General features: G+C 40.5%; 1 protein-coding gene across 1 annotated transcript; it reads left to right on the top strand.

Annotated features, from left to right (window-relative positions):
• The first annotated feature begins 1,765 nt into the window (after positions 1 to 1,765).
• LOC124252748 (tetraspanin-33-like) lies at positions 1,766 to 18,250 on the top strand. The gene is made up of 9 exons (XM_046686400.1): positions 1,766 to 1,897; positions 9,544 to 10,193; positions 12,104 to 12,292; positions 13,750 to 13,938; positions 14,657 to 14,791; positions 15,709 to 15,756; positions 16,296 to 16,412; positions 17,071 to 17,214; positions 17,683 to 18,250. Exons 1-8 carry the CDS (start codon positions 1,882 to 1,884, stop codon positions 17,152 to 17,154), a joined length of 1,428 nt encoding a protein of 475 aa, XP_046542356.1. The 5' UTR covers positions 1,766 to 1,881; the 3' UTR covers positions 17,155 to 17,214; positions 17,683 to 18,250.
• Positions 18,251 to 19,609: the final 1,359 nt, after the last annotated feature.

The raw sequence follows: 19,609 nt of genomic DNA, 5'->3' as shown, positions 1-19,609 counted from the left end.
GCCCTGAACCATGTACCTCATGACTTGTATGAATTGCAAATGGGTGATAAAACAACTGTCAGGTTTTATCGACAAGCTATAGTTAGGGGCAGGTGTCGCTTCGATGCTGTCCGGATGGCCGGTAGGTGTAACCGGCTGGCTTTGCTGGCTGGTTGGTTTGTTGTTTAACTCCGCACTCAGCAATATTCCAGCTATATGGCGGCGGTGTATAAATATTCGAGTCTGGACCAGACAATCCAGTGATCAGCATCATGTGCAGCGAGCCTGACTACCTGATCCCGCTAGTCGCCCCTTACGACAAGCATGGGTTACTGAAGACAATTTCTAACGCGGATCCTCACGGGTCAGGGGCCTTATTCTCGAAACGTTCGTAGCCCTAAGAATTCTTTACTTTGATCGTAGCCAATGTGTTAAGAATGGGCTTAAGAAGTTCGTAGGACTTAGAAGTTTCGAGAATAGCTAGCCTGTATCCGGCTGGCTTGACCCGCAGCTTATATTAGGCTACTGGCTTGATCGGAAGGTGTCACTGACTGCCTGAAACATAAGGTGTCAACAACTGGGTTTGGTTTCGTGTGTCCTCAGCCGGCTTAATTTGCTAGTGTCCGCTTACTGCTGTAAACGATAGGTACCATTCACTGGTTGTTCTTGGACTCGCTTGAATGGCATGTGTCGTCGACTATTTCTTGAGTGACTGAGTTTAATTTTACGACGTTTTTTAACAATATTCCAGTAATATCACGGCGGAGGACACAAGAAATGGGCCTCACACTGTGTACTCATGTGTGGAATCGAATTCGGGTCTTTCGGCGGGACGAGCGTACACTTCAGCCTCTAAGCTATACAGGCTGTATACAATCCTGTAAAACACCACTAGGATAACCTTATATAGGGACAGTATTATTTTAGTAAAATTAAATACAATAGTTCTGTTTTTTTCTTGTTCAGTGCTGACTTCATCTCCGAAACCAAAAGGTCCAGAGCAAAAAAGCAATTGCATCAGGTTCGATAAAAATAATCGAAATAATGTCATTTAGAACTCACAACCACTACACTAAAAAGAGTGACTTAAGGGACCACCCAAGAAACTACCCGTTAATCCGTAAACCGATTTAAACAAATGTTTCGCTACTTGCTTTATTGTCTATAATTCTAAATATGTTTTCTTTTAAAAACCTAAGCTATAGGTTTTGTTTTGTATTTAGATCTTTATCTTTTAAAATCAAGCGACATCAACATCATATATTTTATTTGTGTGACCAAACGAGATCGATAGTAACGCTGGCACCAAATGTCGCGTGCAGATATCAACAGCTATCCCCTGGGTTATCGGGTTATCATATCACCACTGTTTCACTTGCCAACCCGAATCAGTTTCGGGCGGATCTCTCTGTCAATTTCTCTTAATAATCATGATAATGTCCACTCAAATCTATAACAGTCGCCTACAAATGTTTGCAGCAAATAACAGTCAGATTGCAATGCTCTGCGTTGGATTAAATTAGTTTTCGTTGGCATGGGACCGTGCACGGTAGCCTCCCCTTATCACCGAAACCGTTATAACGCGCATTTATGTATTATGTATTTCAAAGAAATCATTTGTTACAATATAAAAAATAAATCAATGAAAGTCGGTGTTAATGACCAACATAAAGTAATATTGCAAATAATTTGGATATTTTTGCACGAAACGGAATTTGCTTAATAACGAGAATGACCTCGTTCGTGGCAGAACTGTCAATATTTGTTCGCTTGTAATGGAGCACAGTGTTTAGTGGAAGCTTTGGTTTCGTCTGTGACCAGTAGGACATTGTGTAGCTTTTCATAACGTGATTCAAAAATAGCCAATACGGAATTATATGGGCAAATTCAGTGCACTTTAATATGTCAAGCCTTCAAGGTAGGTAACTGTTGTCAAATTATTTTTCTCAAATATAGACTATCACTTAAATCGTCGACGAGTAAACTATTTCAATTTTCCGCTTGGTTTAAAACATACAGGTCTTTCTACAGCAGGATTAAGTTTATTAATCAAATCACAATGGGTGCATTAGATAAAATCTGTATATGTCTAAGCACATTTTTAGCAGCAAATTTCAAAATCAGAAAGTTTTGACTGTTTTTGCCGTTATACGACAAATGTACTTATAATATAATCAGTGTCATTTGAGACCTGTCATTACTTTTTTATCATCATCATCATCGTCGTCGTCGTCGTCGTCGTCGTCGTCGTCCCCGTCGTCATGATCATTTAAAATTTGAAAAATGTCACGATGGAAATTAAGATTTCAATGGTGATGGAGTTGTGCCCTGAGTCAAACCGATGGCCCGCCTCCAACTTTAACACCAGGTCTCTGAACCTCGTGCATTCGTCATGGTAGGGTTGAGTTCCCTTGGTGGCATACTCAATAATCCTGAAAGCAGTGTCAAAACGTTCACTCATTGAGGTCTTGAGACGAATGAATTTACACCAGAATAATGACTTCATGTGTCATTTGCATATTAGTCGTCAGTATTGTTGCATAGGCGTAAGCTGCGACGACATTTTTTGTAATAATTGTTGGGCAGACATAGTAATAAGGACGATAATCACCATATAGAAGGTCAAAGTTGAATGCTTTTGTTACTACAATTATATACTGAACCGCAAAAGAAAACGTCACACCGATAGAGGTTTCTTAAAGCGTACACTTCAATTCGCTCTAATTAGCAATTAAAACGGAGGATTGAGTTCAAACTAAACAATTATGGTTAACATATATTCGGTGTTGCATCGTCTGTACTTGGAATGAATAAGCCGGTTGATGAAGGCCATATAGGCATTTGGGTCCATACTCTGCGAAATGACTGATCGAATCCACCCACAGTTGTCGGCCTTGGCTGGAGGTCATTCAATCTTCTTTGAATCTCGCCCCAAAGGTGTTTTTATTGGACTAAAATAAGGACTGAGTGAAGGCCATTGTAGTGTTTGGATGCCATGTTGCCTCAGGAAGTTCAATGTTACCCTGGCAGTGTGGGCACGAGTGTTGTCCTGCTTGCTTGAAGATGTGATTTCCGTGACGTCCAAAATGTTGTACAACATGGGGTCTTATGACTCTCGTAAGTCGTGGCATGGCGATTGCGTCAAAACAAAAATGATTTCAGACGAGTTTGGGACTCGCTGTCATTGGTAGGGTTGTCACGATATGCACGTGCATTTTCATTTTCATGAATGTCATACGGAACCTTTTACCACGTCTGCCTTTTAGGTGCGTTTGGTCGATATGCTTTATCATCAGAAAACACACTGATGTTGGTAATAACTGTCAATTTGGATTCAAAAGCATGTTAGCAAAACGGTACAGTCATAATATAAACGCCACCTTGTAAGAAAATTTGGCATTTGATTTTGAAATGTGACGTTTCTTTTGCAGTTCAGTATACATGTACCAGGACTCCAGATTTCATCGTCATTTAATAATATAGCTGTCACGGTAATTACCCCGTCATGACGAAAAACATGAAATAAAAGGTATTCTTAAATATACTGGATTAAGCATGAGAATGTACGGTGATGCTAAACAGAAACTTGTAACTCAACAATCTACAACAGTCCTTCAGAAATCACAACCACTTGCAGAGTTTGTTCGAATTGAGAAATGTAAGTGTTTTTGTGTGTAAGAGGACGTATTTTTGTGGTGATTGGTACGGAAGGAGTCTCTAATCTCATTTTCATTTATTTCCTAATATCCCAACATGTTAAAAGCAAAACTAGTCAAATAGAATATGACCATTCGCCTTTTCTACCTTGTCTGACATTGAGTAAAAATCTTGATGATTGTATTGTCCAAAAATGTCCATGTAAAAGCAAATATTGCTCTAATAAATTGCAACATGTGGACACATAACTTGTATTATATATATAGTTGTTATAACAAACGGCTGCAAAAGTGGACTTAATGACATATTATCATATTTCGACCTTTCCTACAATGCGTGTTCGGGCCAACATGTCAGTATTTAGCCTGTAATTGCACAACGCGTTCTCGTAAATAGCAACCGGATGTAAATTCATGCTTACTTACCGTGTTATCGTTCATATAATGCTTGATATGTTGGACTTATGCCAAAGGAGACTAAAACAGTTCACTCACTTGAGATTTAACAAGAAGAAGAAAATAAAGGTGTGAATTTGTTCATGTCAACTTCTTTATTATGAGGAACACAACGTTTCGGAGTATATTCTCACTTCTTTATCACGTGAATGAATCAGAATATACTCCGAAACGTCGTTTCTAATAAAGAAATTAACATCCATAAATTCTCACCTTTTATGTGCATCACTTCTAAATGTCATTCAAGGCGACTCACTGGATCGGATGGTCAGACTCGCTGACTTGGTTTTGACACATGTATCGTATTCCAATTGTGTAGATTGATGTTCATGCTGTTGATCACTGGACTGTCTGGTCCAGACTCGATTATTTACAGACCGCCGCCATATAGCTGGAATATTGCTGAGTGCGGCGTTACACAACAAACCATCTAACAAATCGAAATGTTATTCAAAGACTTTCTCAGTAAAATAATACACCTGATTTCTTTTTCAAATAATGTATTAGTATTGATGTTTTGTAGCACGTTTTAAGAAGATATTTGTTTATACTAAAGTGGCCTTGTGGTCATGATAATGAGAACTATACTTTATTGGATTCATTGGACGATTGAAAGCAGACCTAATTCCACACCGTGATGCGCCTTATCTCCCATGTCAGACTGACATGGCGCTACAATCTTGATGACTAAATGTGTCCATATTGTTCCCCGATAAACAAATATTACATTAACAGATTGCGCCATGTGGACGCATAACTTGTAGTGGTGATATTATTGCTTGATAACTTTTATCATTAGCGTTGTTTCTACGTTATTTGAATCTGATTTGGTACAATTGAACATATACAGTAACACTCGCCCGCAATGTTATTAAACCGTGATGTTGGTGATGTTGTATAATAGAACTTATACAGTAATGTTCATAAACCGTGATGTTGGTGATTTATCAGTGGTTATGTTTCATGCGTTTATTTTACATACTGTACTGTATTGACCAGCACTGTCATGCTTGATGATACTTGACAATGCCTGAATATTGATTTGTGTTGTATAATATAACATATTTGTACGTAATAGCCGCTGCCGTCTCTGTTAACGTTGTGTCGTGAGCCAGCTTGTAGCTCACTAGTGCCAGACTGCCATCAGTGTACAGTGTCGCTACACCCGATAGAAAGTCGCGTTCCTGGGAAATGAACCAGATGGTTGGGTGTTGGTGTGCAGTCAGCTGTATCAGGTCATTAAAGTGAGTGTACACTGTAAATAAGGGAAGTTTGTTTGCCACAGCCAGTAAGAGGCCAGGTTCATCACGACGTCCTGTAATTAGGCGTGACCCATGCAAACCTTTGGATAGACTTTTGAGCAGCGATCTACGTAATTGGGGCACGAGCGCACGCTCACTCATGTCACTGACGGCAGTGAGGTAGCCTGGTGATTAAAGCGTTCGCACGTCACGCCGAAGACCCGGGTTCGATTCCCCACATGAATACAATGTGTGAAGCCCATTTCTGGTGTCCCCCGCCGTAATATTGCTGGAATAATGTTAAAGCGGCCTCTGACGAACAGTTATGTCTACCGGTTCTCCAACATAGCATTCAAACTTACACCAGTAAGCGTCCAAAATTATTGCACTTACATCGCGACATGAACGTGTATGTGGCTGCTTGTACGGAGGTATGCCGGTTCTATTTTGCCCGCCCACTGACATCCCGTGCCGTTATTGTATCATGCATACTCCGCTAGAAACATTAAACTGAATCCAAACAGTCCTTGTGTATACATGTAAAGTGCCAGAGAATGACATCTTTGACATCAGGCGCTGGAACCTTCCACGTATACCACTGAGTGACGGAGAGATCTGATAGTATCCTGACATCGAACGCACACAATTCTAACGGCTTATCAGCAGCAAAGATCTATGCATCGATGTGTTGTCACTCAACAGATCGATGTTTTCATGGTTCAAGTTTTTCTGTGAAAAGGCATTTTGATATTTCGGAATCGAATGCAATTAGATACCAAATTATAATCTTATTTTGACCAATCAGAATCAAGCATTTTTCAGTGTTATGGTAGAATACACCACGGAGGCAATAACCAGGCCACTGGAACAGGTTCAATGTTTCCTTGCATGTAGAACGACTGTACTTGTGAAGCATCAGACTGTATACTGCATTGCGAACGGGTGAGTAAATTTTGTGGTGGGATTTCTGGTTCGAGGATGCGAATATAAACATCTGTGTTTCTTCAACATATCCATATCGATTTCTAAAGGTTTAATATCCCAAAATTATGTGTTTAAGGTAGAAATAGTGTTCATGGCAAATGCAGAAAGGCATATGCATTACAATGTACGTATGAAATGAAAATATACTAACAAAGATTACTTAAGAGAGATAAACATTTTTAGTGAGGTATGTTTCAATCAACCATTCAATCAGTCTGCTGACACAATGTTGATTGATTGATTGAAACATATTTTATTCAATTAAGAAACGGATTGGGCACAAGTTATCCAACTTAAATAAGCCCTCTCGACACATTGTGATATGTACACTTGCATCTGAAACAGACTGACAATTTATGCACCACGGAATTGGAATTTGGACGAAAAACTTCACAGACGTCAAGTAATTAATAATCTTAACGCAGTCTCAGAACACTGCAAACAAAAGATCCGAAACACAACGACGATAACTATATCAACTACATAATCTTCAGAAAAACATGTCGTTCATTGCCACCATGAAAAATGCAGGCATATTTTATTTTCATCACAGTGTACATTTCGAAAATCCAAACCGATCCCCATTCACCCGTGATCTCGCCGCGAATAGCTGCATCATTCCTGATGCGGCGTTATGCAATATTCACTCACTCACTCATGATCAGTAATGAACACCCCCACCCCCAACCCCTTCTTTCCCGCTATCTGAACATATACTGAGGGAAAAAAGTAAGGGATCACATGAAAGTACAAGTGTTCCTATATTTGTTTCCAGGTTTCTTCACAAGCTTTGTATCACTTGTACTTTCATGTGGTCCCTTATTTGTTTCCCTCAGTATATATTCCAGTATTTACTGTATTTCTGCACGTTAGTGACTCTGGGCGCTACGTCATCAGACAGGTAATCCATACCTGGTTATATTTTTATTTTCGAAAATCAATTTGATCAAAGATACCACGTATATCATTATTAAACCTGAAAAAAACCCATCCGCCTTTAATGTTAGTTACTCTATTGTTGCCAAGCGACGATTTTTTATCAATATTGAATGACGTCACTGTCAATTACATATCAAATATCCGTGACGCAAAACCGGCGCTGTGCTACCTCAGAGCTTGCTGTATTTATCACAACCATGCGATCGAAACGACCGAGTATCGATATTACAATTAGTTTTCGCCTCTGAATCAACTTTCTCTTGATACAAATCAAATACCGAAAGAAAAGACATCGGTCACAGAAAGACGCCTGAACTATCAAATAAACATTTATCTTATGATATGTTGCAGTATCAATTTTGCAAGAGCTTAAAAAAAATGCCAACCAAAGCAGTGGAAACAAGAAAGCCTCGATTACAATTGGAGCCTGAAGCATTTTTGCAACATGATACCAGATATTCGTAGATTGATAACAAGTATATTGGATATCATTTATATCCCACAGGAATGAAAATGCCTAATTCACACCTATTATTGGATCAGCGTGAGGCATTCAACCGCACGTTATATATCGATTAACCAATCAGACTCACAATAGAATGTCGATATATTGAATGATGTCTATTTACATTGTGTTGTCAATATCATGCAAGTCACCCATGAGATATACATTTATACACCTTCTCTGTCGTAAAAAGCTCAAGTCGTATTGACATCATGGCAAGGTGATGGAAACGTGTTATTTGTGGGATCGTCTATCATCTGTGTTTGAAATGGGCGCTGTTGTAATGGAGTATGATTTCATGGTCGAGTGATATTGACACTATGTTGACACTTGACGATGTGATGTGTGGCAATCAAACTGGAGTAGTCTGACATGTAAACATAACTTGTGAAATGAGGCGTGATCAGCTGATCGGTAAATATGGTCAATCGCCACTATAGATTTACTGAAAGCTTTAGGGGCGGTGGTGTAGCCTAGTGGGTAAAGCGTTCACTCGTCACGCTGAAGACTCGGGTTCGATTCCCCACATGATTCCCCACTTGTGAGCAGAGATCTACGTAATTGGGGCACGAGCGCACACTCACTCATGTCACTGAGGGCGGTGAGCTAGCCCAGTGGTTAAAGCGTTCGCTCGTCACGCCGAAGACCCGGGTTCGATTCCCCACATGAATACAATGTGTGAAGCCCATTTCTGATGTCCCCCCGCCGTGATATTGCTGGAATATTGCTAAAAGCGGCGTAAAACTAAACTCACGCACTAAAAGCTTTCACAAATGATTGTGTTGTCACAGCTGAAGTGTCAACAAGTACTAGAATCTGTAATTTACTAACAAAGTGTTATCCGAAATATAACATATGTTACATTTGACCACTTTCTAAATGGCATTGTGTAATCAAATCATGCTTTTATTCTTACAACGTATAAGGGAACATCGACAAAATATTTCGTAGTTTTAACCTAAATGTCTTCAAAATGAGCAAACAAAATACGTTAAAAACTATAGAGAAATATGGTACCTTACGGATATTTACGGAGAAAAATATAGAATATCTATTACCATGGTAACCCTACACCTTCGATGATTACAAGCAAATTTAGCGTTTTAGCAGTAGGAATACATCGATCTCAGGGGTGGAAATAACTTTAAAATTGCTAGTGTACTCCGGTACAGTGGCACATGTAAAATCACTTGCCCTGATAATTTTTCCACTATACCGGCCGTTTTCTTTTTGATATTTTAAATAAACAACATAATTTACATTGGAATATCAACTGGACACGGGTACAGTGTGATATACAAATCTGCTTGCCCGACAGAAAAAAACACTGGACTCGGGCGTCGGGCAATGGGTTATTTCCACCCCTGGATCTATAACAACGGCAGGTGTATACGCCATGCCCAGACATGCTTGCATGTCTACATCGGCTTGTAACGACGTCACGACGGCTTGTTACTATAAGAAAACTGGCAAAACATTCACAGTCACTTTTGGAAAGTTGGGGAAGAAGACCATAGTTCCAATCTGGACGGGAGGTCTTCATAAGTACCCGTTTGCTTTCTGAAGCTTTACATTCAACATCAGTCGTCGAAGGTGAGTAGGGTTCGATGCCAATTTGAACCGAAAGCCAAAAACGGACTCATCTCAGTAGAAAAGCACCAGTACGGAGTAGAAAGACTAAGGACAACAAATTAGTAGGGTAAAGGTCTAATTTCCTTTGTTTATAGCACTCTGGACGATTGACACAACTCTATTTATAAACTTTTAAACAATTCTATTTCAGCGCCTATTGCTGACGAGGAAGACATCCTTTTCATGGATTCTGAGGAAGACGCACACCATGGCACAGGTAGTGTCCCGGCTCAGTCGGCTGACCATGTTGTGAAGACCGGTGACACCAACTGTTGGCCGACTCTAACGGTCTCCTCCAAAGACAAACATCAAAATGATCCATGGAGACTACCTCGACCAAAAGCTATGAAAGAACACAGACAGTTAGCACACCCACATGAACCCAGTGCGACAGAATCAACCGACAACCTGCTTGCAGAATTTAGAGAGTCTAATGAACAGCCACAATGTTGCGACGAAAAGGGAGACAACCCAAGGGGAGATAACTCTGTGAGACTCAAGTTAAGCGATCCCTCACAACCACGGGAAGAGGTTCAAGAAACGTGCTTCTCTGATGGGCCAGGCGGAGCAGCACCTTCTGTGATCAGGTCTGCTACACAGGACAGTAAAGGGGATGATGGAATGTCTCCAGGGAAGTACAGTGCGCTGAGAGAGGAGGGGACTGAGCGGGAGGAGGAGCACGACTCCAGCACTGAGTTGTATGTACCAGAACGACGGATGACCCCTGCCAACTACCGGAGGGAATACCTATGTGGACTGTTCCTCAAGTATTCTATATTTATCTTCAATTTTCTATTCTGGGTGAGTTTATAAATTTTACGAAAACGAACATTGTAAAATATGAAAGTTTGAGCTTATTGATCATCTGACAGATTTTTATTATTATTTTTACTTCATCAGAAAAAGACATCCTTGGCTTTTAGAAGCTGGAAGAAAATATAATTCATTTTGTATATGATCAGTAAATGGAGATTCCTTTGGTTAGTTCTTGTGTAGGTCTTGAGGTTTTGGGGTGGTGGGGTAGCCTAGTGGTTAAAGCGGTCGCTTGTCACGCCGAAGACCCGGGGTCGATTCCCCACATGGGTAAAATGTGTGAAGCCCATTTCAGGTGCCCCCCTCCCCATCCGTGATATTACTGGAATATGGCTGAAAGCGGTGTAAAACTAAACTCACTTACTCTTGAGGTTTCAATATGAGCTTTGCGTATGAGACAAACTGTACGAGTGGATGAGTGAGTTTAGTTTTACGCCGCTTTTAGCAATGTTCCAGCAATGTCACGGCGGACAAACTGTATGTACGAATGTATGTCACTTGGTATAACTCATGTTATTGTATGAAAATTGCTTTTGAAAAACTTGCAAAACCTTCCAGCTGACGCTAACCAAGTTCCTTTCGAGGGCCTCAACGAGGGCATGTAAAGTGCCTCTAGTTCAACATTCAGCTTAATGATGTGTTTATTCAAATGGTCTATACTGATATGACTTAGTGCTTGCATCCGCACATAGATCCAGCAGCGAGATCTGTGATAGATGGATAACTGTCATATCAAACAGAGGCATCACTCTCAACATATCGGATTCTCATCATAACTAATACATTTTAGTAATCTATCTCCTAGTGTTATTGTTAATTCACACGAACATTGAGATGACATTTTAATGTGTTGTCAACTGCATCTGCTTTGCTCTGTTGATGTAGATTAGGAATCAATACTAGACGATAATATCCCGCGCTCTCTCTCTAACGACAACCTCATAGTTATTTCATGGGAACTGCCAGTAATTAATAAAGCGACTGGAGGTCTGATAATAGATGAGTTATCATCTGATTAACCTTGCCGTTCAATTAGTTGAACTTGATTCTGAGAACACAATCAGCTTCTATTTGAGTAAAATGCATTTTCATCACAACAATTTCATTTGTAGTGATAATGCCGTATATCGGAATCATCAAACTGAAATAGGCCCAGAATTCAACTGTAATGTTCAACATCTATAAGACGAACGTCGTTTTTCTTTGTCTGTTGAATTGGGATGATTTTGGGCGAAATTTATTGCGACGTAAACCCTTCACGTAATCATAAGAAACCTTTGCCAAAAGTACAGTCCATTGTACGACATCAACATCTATGCAGTCTGATAATAACCACTTCTCAATGTTAGAGATGATTAATCTTGTTTCGTATTTTGTAACTCTCTGATATGAACACCCTTGTATATTGGGAGCTAGATAGAACAAGCACACAATGGTTGATTTTTCTTTTAATGTTTTGAAATGGTTGATGGATATGGATTTGATACCGGTAGCACAGTTGTCCTTTTGACCTTACGGTTTCAGATTTTCGGCTGCATTTTCACCTTAGCAATATTTTCATAACTTTTGTATTTTTCTTGTTCAAATTCAGTTTTCATGTCTATTATTTGGAATACAAAATATCCCCCTGAAGATCCGGGTTAGAACTGGTCTTCAGTAACCCATGCTTGTCCAAAGAGGCGACCAACGCAGTGTTACTATATGCATACCTGCCCTGCCCTGCCCTGCCCTGCCCTGCCCTGCCCTGCCCTGCTACAAAAGCGTATCTGTTTGGTAAAGAGGCGACTAACGCAGTGGTAAAACGGATCACTGGATTGTCTGGCTTGTGAATTCATTTCTTTTGTAACTATGTAAATGAGCTTCTTTGTGTCAAGACACTGAGTTCCCATGTTGTGCAGGTGGCCGGGGTGGTGCTGTTCGCGTTCGGATACTGGATCCTGTCCTCCAAGGGGCAGATATTCGCCGGGGGCGGCTACTTCTTCCTCGACCCCGCCGTCATGCTATGCATCGTGGGCTGCACCATCTTCATCGTCGCATTCTTCGGCTTTCTAGGCGCCCTCAGGGAAAACGTACGCTTGTTGAAGATTGTAAGTTTTCAGTGGTTAAAGTGTTGTCTCCTCCTGTCAGAGACCCCTTGTATGAGTACTTCTCACTGTTACAAACTGGTCAGTGAAACTTCTTGCAGCTAATCCCATATATGTCTACTCCCTTACGCGTTGTCTCCTCCTGTCAGAGACCCCTGGTATGAGTACTTCTCACTGTTACAAACTGGTCAGTGAAACTTCTTGCAGCTAATCCCATATATATCTACTCCCTTACGCGTTGTCTCCTCCTGTCAGAGACCCCTTGTATGAGTACTTCTCACTGTTACAAACTGGTCAGTGAAACTTCTTGCAGCTAATCCCATATATATCTACTCCCTTACGCGTTGTCTCCTCCTGTCAGAGACCCCTTGTATGAGTACTTCTCACTGTTACAAACTGGTCAGTGAAACTTCTTGCAGCTAATCCCATATATATCTACTCCAGCTAATCCCATATATGTCTACTCCCTTAGACATTAGTATCGTTATCATTATCACCATCACAATATCTTCATGGTTGCGAGCATTGTCGTCAGTCAATGTACAATCGAACCTCGCTTATGCGACACGTTTTCTCCAATATTCGACGCTTAAACGAATTTCCGGATATCCAAATAAACTGACAGTTACCTTCACTACCAAAATGGGAACCGTGTATACAATGAACACTGTTTATTAACCGGTAATGTAGACTAACAGCATGATTACATGACACCCCCTTTAAATTGCTCGGCACTTGGCGTTACTCATTATATCAGCCCCCATTTTTCAACACAGTTTCGCAACTGTACATGCACATACTGCAGTTGTGGTAAACGAACTATGCTAGCAGTAGTTGATATATATTGTAGCATGAAAAACGAGAGGATCAGTATTATTGAAACTATTGAAGGACCAAGTAGGAAAAGGACTCTTTCCTTACTAAGCCACTGACACACCTAATCAGAAATTAAGATTATCAGACATTCTCTTTTTCTCAAACATGCTTGTATGTACGTCTTTCGTGAAGTACGTGAAAATGGTATTATGCGTAAAAATGGTATTCCAAGTTCAAGAGGAAGGCTTTAAGGAAGTCCTCTGTACAACATACATGTATTTGTTTCCATTTGATTGCTGTCTCTAGATCTATTTGCATCTGCGTCAAAGACGTAGTCTTGTTCAAATATCCCCAAAATGCTTCATGCAAACCTTTATGTTTTGTGTAAAGTTGCAAGCGCACTATTACATTCACCATAGTTTTAACCCAAACTGTTTAAGATGTTTGAAATTTGTAGAGGGAATACCCTTAGGTGCCCGGATCGGCTGTTTGTAGAAAAAGAATCCTTGTTTGTTCCTGTTTGTCAACAACATACCTGTGGGCTTCAAACTGGACCTGCATCGATATCGAACATCCTTGTACATGCGTTGACAGTTGTATCTGCTAGAAGCGAGATTAAACCACTCACTCACTCACTGTTCCAGTTCCGCGTGTGTCTGGTGGTCGTGCTGGTCATCCAGGTGGGTATCGGTATCCTGGTGTTCGTGTTCTACACCATGCCAGAAGCCAGGGAGTCCATCCTGTCTGGACCAGAAATGATACTGAGGGACGCCATCAAGCGTTACCATGACGACGAAGAGAAACGGAAATGGATCGATCTGATACAGAAAGAGGTACATTTTATTCCAACTGTATTATAAACCCCGCAGTCATCGATCAGAACATTTGAACAATGCATAAAATAATGAATTAGCCAGTGTTTTGTTGTCAAACATGTGATTTGTATTGTAAAATTACGCATTTCCTTGAATAGTGCGAGAATAAATATTTTCGAATGTTGGCGCCTTTCAAAACCACGCGTCGACCTTTCAACAATGTATATTTCTACAACAAGTATTTCTTGGGGTCATGCTTCATAGTGTGGCGCGTAGGTTGTCAATCCCGCACCCGTACAGCCATGGGAACCATGACGTGATTGTCACAATGTTCAGTTACTTGGGCTGGGGGGTCATAGGGACCCGTTTCACAAAGCGATCGTAGCGCTACGACTGTCGTGAGTCTATGTTAAAGTATGGGAGTTACGATCACCTTAGAGCTACGATCGCTTTGTGAAATGGGGCCCTGGGTACCGTTCCTCAAAGCGATCGTAGCGCTGAGATGATCGTAACTCCCATTCTGAGCAGCTGCCTGCCAGAATAATTATATTCTGGGTTCTAATCCAAGATTCAACCTAAAGATGTTTCTTGGCATGTCTGTCAGCACTATATCCATGTCCGTTGTTTACACCACAGTAGTAACGACCTGCTTCTCACGTTATGATCACACCCCGTGATGTAGCTGAAATGCTCTAACATCTAACGCCGTGTTAAATGAACCTACTCACTCACTCAGTTCCAGTGCTGCGGCATGAGCCACAACAACATCGGCTACATGGACTGGCAGCTCAACCGCTACTTCAACTGCTCCGCCAGCAACCCCAGTACAGAGAGGTGTGCTGTGCCCGTGTCATGCTGCATATTCGAGCCCGTAAGCTTCTGACATAGCCTTTTGATAAGTCATCTGGCGGCATATTCGAGCCAGTAGGTACCTTACATATCCTTTTGATAAGTCATCAGGCGGCATATTCGAGCCAGTAGGTACCTTACATATAATTTTGATAAGGCATCAAGCTGCATATTCGAGCCAGTAGGTACCTTACATATAATTTTGATAAGGCATCAAGCTGCATATTCGAGCCAGTAGGTACCTTACATATCATTTTGATAAGGCATCAAGCGGCAATTCGAGCCAGTATTCGAGCGATAAGGCATCAAGCGGCATATTCGAGCCAGTAGGTACCTTACATATAATTTTGATAAGGCATCAAGCGGCATATTCGAGCCAGTAGGTACCTTACATATCATTTTGATAAGGCATCAAGCGGCATATTCGAACCAGTAGATACCTTACACAGCCTTTTGATAAGGCATCAAGCGGCATATTCGAACCAGTAAACTTCTTACATACCCTTTTGATAAGGCATCAAGCGGCTTACTAGTATTCGAGCCTGTAAGCTTCTTACATATCCTTTTGATAAGGCATCATTCTCCATAATCGAGCCCGTAGGTATCTTGATTTGTTTTTCATAAGGCGTCATTCTGTATATTCGAATCTGTAATCAACTTACATCACCATCTTATACTAGATAAAAGTCCGTTTGTACCTACATAATCTTTACATATCCTTTCTATAAGGCATCTTGCTGCCTACTACTGTCTATATTTAGAATCAAGATATAAACCTACCTACAGGTTGTTGTTAATCTTTGTTATAAGTCTTAGTTCCTATGCACACCATAAAACATCTTGCGAACCTCTCATGTGATATTGAACTGTCACATATGATATTTAACTGCCACATGTGATATTACACTGCCACGGGTGATATCAAACTGTTCTTTTCAGGGAGACTATATCAATGTCATGTGCGGTTTCGATACTACAAACAAACCGGTAAATATGTTTTCAATATTTTGGTCCGTGAAGCAATGTTGTCCCATTTCCGGAAATAGAAGATGCAAGTCAGCATGTAAACATTTTTATATCCAATAGGATACAAGTCCGATTAAATCAATTAATAGAGTTCTAATGTAAAGCTTCCAAATGCCATTGTTCCTGTGAGTCTAAATTCTAATCTAATACACTTGAATTATTCCTCTTGCATGCTACATCGCCAAAAGTAAGAGATTTACAGACGATTTTACTGACTAGAAGCATAAATTTGAAGTTCTGTCACAGAAACGTTATTACTAGTTTAATAACCCAAATATTACAGATCTTACATTTGACCACTTTCTAAATGGCATTATGTATTAATAGAACCCATTCAATGTTAAAATAGCCTATCCGTGTGTCAAAGTGCTAAGTGATATCCCTATAACGACGTCCAGAGCTGAACAGTATCCCCGGAGATGATTGTCCGCGACACACTCTGATGTTAGCGTTCTTCATTAGCGTTGTTTGCCTACTCTGATGCTTCTGTTGATATTCAGAGGAGCAAAGTACTCCACAGAATCAACACCAAGGGCTGCATGCGGGGCTTGGCGGACTGGATGCGAGGCAATGAATCATACATAGGTGGTCTCCTGTTGGCCTTTGTCACACCTCAAGTGAGTCACAGTCTGTGTAATGATGCTTGTGGACAATTCATAACATTTCATTTATATGCACGGCGCGTCAACTTAATAGAAGAACTGTCAACGTGGGCTCTTACCCTGGGTTGAAGTCTGTGTAGCTATGGTTAAAGCCTTGTGTCATAGAAAGTAGAAAAAAGTGAAAGCAAGATAACGGCCCCATTGGAAATTAGATACAACATTAAATGTAAGTTAACAATAATTATGCTTTGTAAAATTATGTTTAAGTGAGAACAATGGTCCAGGAAAGGTGGTCGGAAATCAGCGTGCTCGGTATTGTTACTGCGCAGGGTTAATATCGAATTTGAGCTCTCGACCAGGACCTAGATTTTCGAAACGTTCGTAGCCCTACGAACGTCTTAAGCCAATTTTTTAACCCATGGGCTACGATCAAAGTTAAGAATTCTTGGTGCTACGAACGTTTCGAACCTTTGGCCCAGCTGTCCTTGGTTTGATTAAGAGACAGGAAGTGATTTATTGCATTTAGACAACTGTACACGCTCGTCCCTTACACTGTAGTAGTAGTCGTAGTAGTAGTAGTAGTAGTAGTAGTAGTAGTAGTAGTAATAGTAGTAGTAGTAGTAGTAGTGAATGTTATGCATTACATTTGTATGTTAATTTGTCATATCCACAGGTGCTTGGTGTAATATTTGCCACTCTGTTCATCCGACATATTCTGAGAAGCCGGGCAAGGTGGCGACTCTTAAGAAGAACATGAGTCGTAGCTGTCGCCAGTAGTGTCTCTCGCAAACTTCCGGTCTTGCGCTGTCACAACCAGGTATGGCCATCAGGATCGGTCTGTCAGACAACAACAATGTCTCACGAGTGATGTCTCTCAAACATCGAGAGCGGAAGGTCGCGGGTTCGATCCCAGACCGCGTCATACCAAAAGACGTTAAAATATGGTACTTGTTGGTCCCTGCCTGGCGCTCGGCATTATTGGGTCAACAAGGACTGGTCGGGTCGGAGTCAGTATACTGTGTCTGAGTGGGGTATTCATGCTTCACTGCGGCATGGTATCTCAGTGAGCTAGCACTATAAAAGTACAAGTACAAGCAGTCGCACATACACATACACACGCATGCGCGTCGTCATATGAGCGAAATATTCTCAGGCACGACGTTAAACCCAATTTCACCTCACCTCACCTCTCAAACATCAATATTGTCTCACAAATAACATTGCAAGACTATATTTGTAATCTAAAACTAACACGTTCTTAAAGCACTGGAAATTACATTTGCAGGTACGTTGACTCCTTCATGACGTTTGTCACGTGAAGCAACCCGGTACAGGTGCCCGGACGTGTGCATTTATGAGAACATTGGTCCCATGACTGAACCAACCCTTCTCTACCACAGCGGGCATAGGTCCTGTGCATAGATTGCTGTATTGTTTCAAGGATAATGATGAAAGACCCAAACCACATTCTACCCAATTTGTAGGATACAATTATAGATGATAAATCGCTGAATGATATCCACATGGATTATATACGATAGCCATTACGTCCTATGTGGGAAATGAGACATTACAGTCCCCAAGACACAAGGAACGCATCCATAGATCGAACATGTCCTGCAGCTTTAACCCAAACTGTGAAGGTTACATGTCCAAAAGAATTTCACGTGAACAGCATCAGCGAAGGTCGGTTGTTCTTTCATATTGATTACCTCAATAAATGTGATATACCCTATAGACTTTAATGTGAACCCAGTCAATGAACGTGAGATCTCTTATAGACTTTCATGAGAACTCAATCAGTGAATGTGAGATGTCATATAGGCTTTCATTTGAACCCAGTCAGTGAACGTGAGATACTAGTATCGTATAGACTTTCATGAGAACTCAATCAATGAACGTGAGATCTCCTATAGACTTTCATGAGAACTCAATCAGTGAATGTGAGATGTCATACAGGCTTTCATTTGAACCCAGTCAGTGAACGTGAGATATCCTATAGATTTTCATGTGAACCCAGTCAATTAGCGTGAGATGTCCTGTAGGCTTTCATGTGAACCCAATCTGTCAACGTGAGATATACTATAGACATTCGTTGAACCCGATCAATGAACGTGAGGAATTCCATAGACTTTCGTTTGAACCCAGTCAATAAAGGTGCACGTGTGTATGAAATCAAGGTACCCCAAACACTTTCATGTCATCATGATGTTTGATACAGCCTTAGTGTGGAGTTGATAACTATTGTATTTATCGTACATTCAAGAAGAGCTATATAGCCTCAGACCTATGTGAGAGACAGATCTCCAGATTGCAACGCTTGTCGTCTTCACACCCGATGGCCAGATCTGGTGATGTGATTCAAGGAGCTGCGTGGATATCAAACTTTGGTAAATGGCATTTGTACCTTCGTCGATTGTGAAGGATATTTATAAAGAAATGAATAATTTCATGCTGAATTCGATCCTAGTATGCATTTAGTGAAAAGTATTTCAGTTTGCCCTTTTCTATTTTTTCCATATTGAAATAAATGAAAATCCAAGTTTAATCACATGCTGGTCTGTTTTGTGACTGTATTCTATTATTTACATCCGTATTCTTGGTTAGTTGTTGGTTTAAAAATAAAAAATAAATAAAAGTACGTTTTAAGATTTTTCAAACATTGTCTTTGTTCGGTTAAGTGACATTTGTTCAGGTCTTTCTGTATAAATTGTGGTTCCAGCACAGGCTTCTTCTGCTTTGTTAGTGATTATTAAACAATTCACGCATGCGAACCTCCACTGGACTGTGGAAGATTAGGCCAAGAAAAAAAGAACCAGCCAGTAACACAACCATTTTGCTTCCGGGAGAACAAGACACGCTTTTCCTTTTGCAAACTCCTCGCATCATGATCCATTCCTATTTAATTTTCATCACTGTTTTACCATTTCCGACCAACTTTGACTTCTCTGGCGATACACGAGACTGTTTATTCTTTAATCATCAACAGATACTTAAATATTTAAAAAATATACCTAACGCTAGATCCTGTTTAGGTAATTCGCTCAATCAATCTTACATATCTGAATGTAGACGGACTTGGAATTTAAGACCTTTAGAGCGAATATGCCTTAGTTCAATAAATATTTTTCATGTTATTCTTTTAGGTACCAGGATCAGGTGTCGCTGTGCTGGGCCATCTTAGCGCTAAAATGATCGTAACTCCCATACCT

The sequence above is a fragment of the Haliotis rubra genome, unplaced genomic scaffold (assembly GCF_003918875.1).
Source record: "Haliotis rubra isolate DU_JTF1 unplaced genomic scaffold, ASM391887v1 Scf522, whole genome shotgun sequence".
Lineage (NCBI taxonomy): Eukaryota > Metazoa > Mollusca > Gastropoda > Lepetellida > Haliotidae > Haliotis > Haliotis rubra.
Note: the sequence above shows the minus strand (reverse complement) of the source record. Positions and strands in the feature narration are given on the sequence as shown.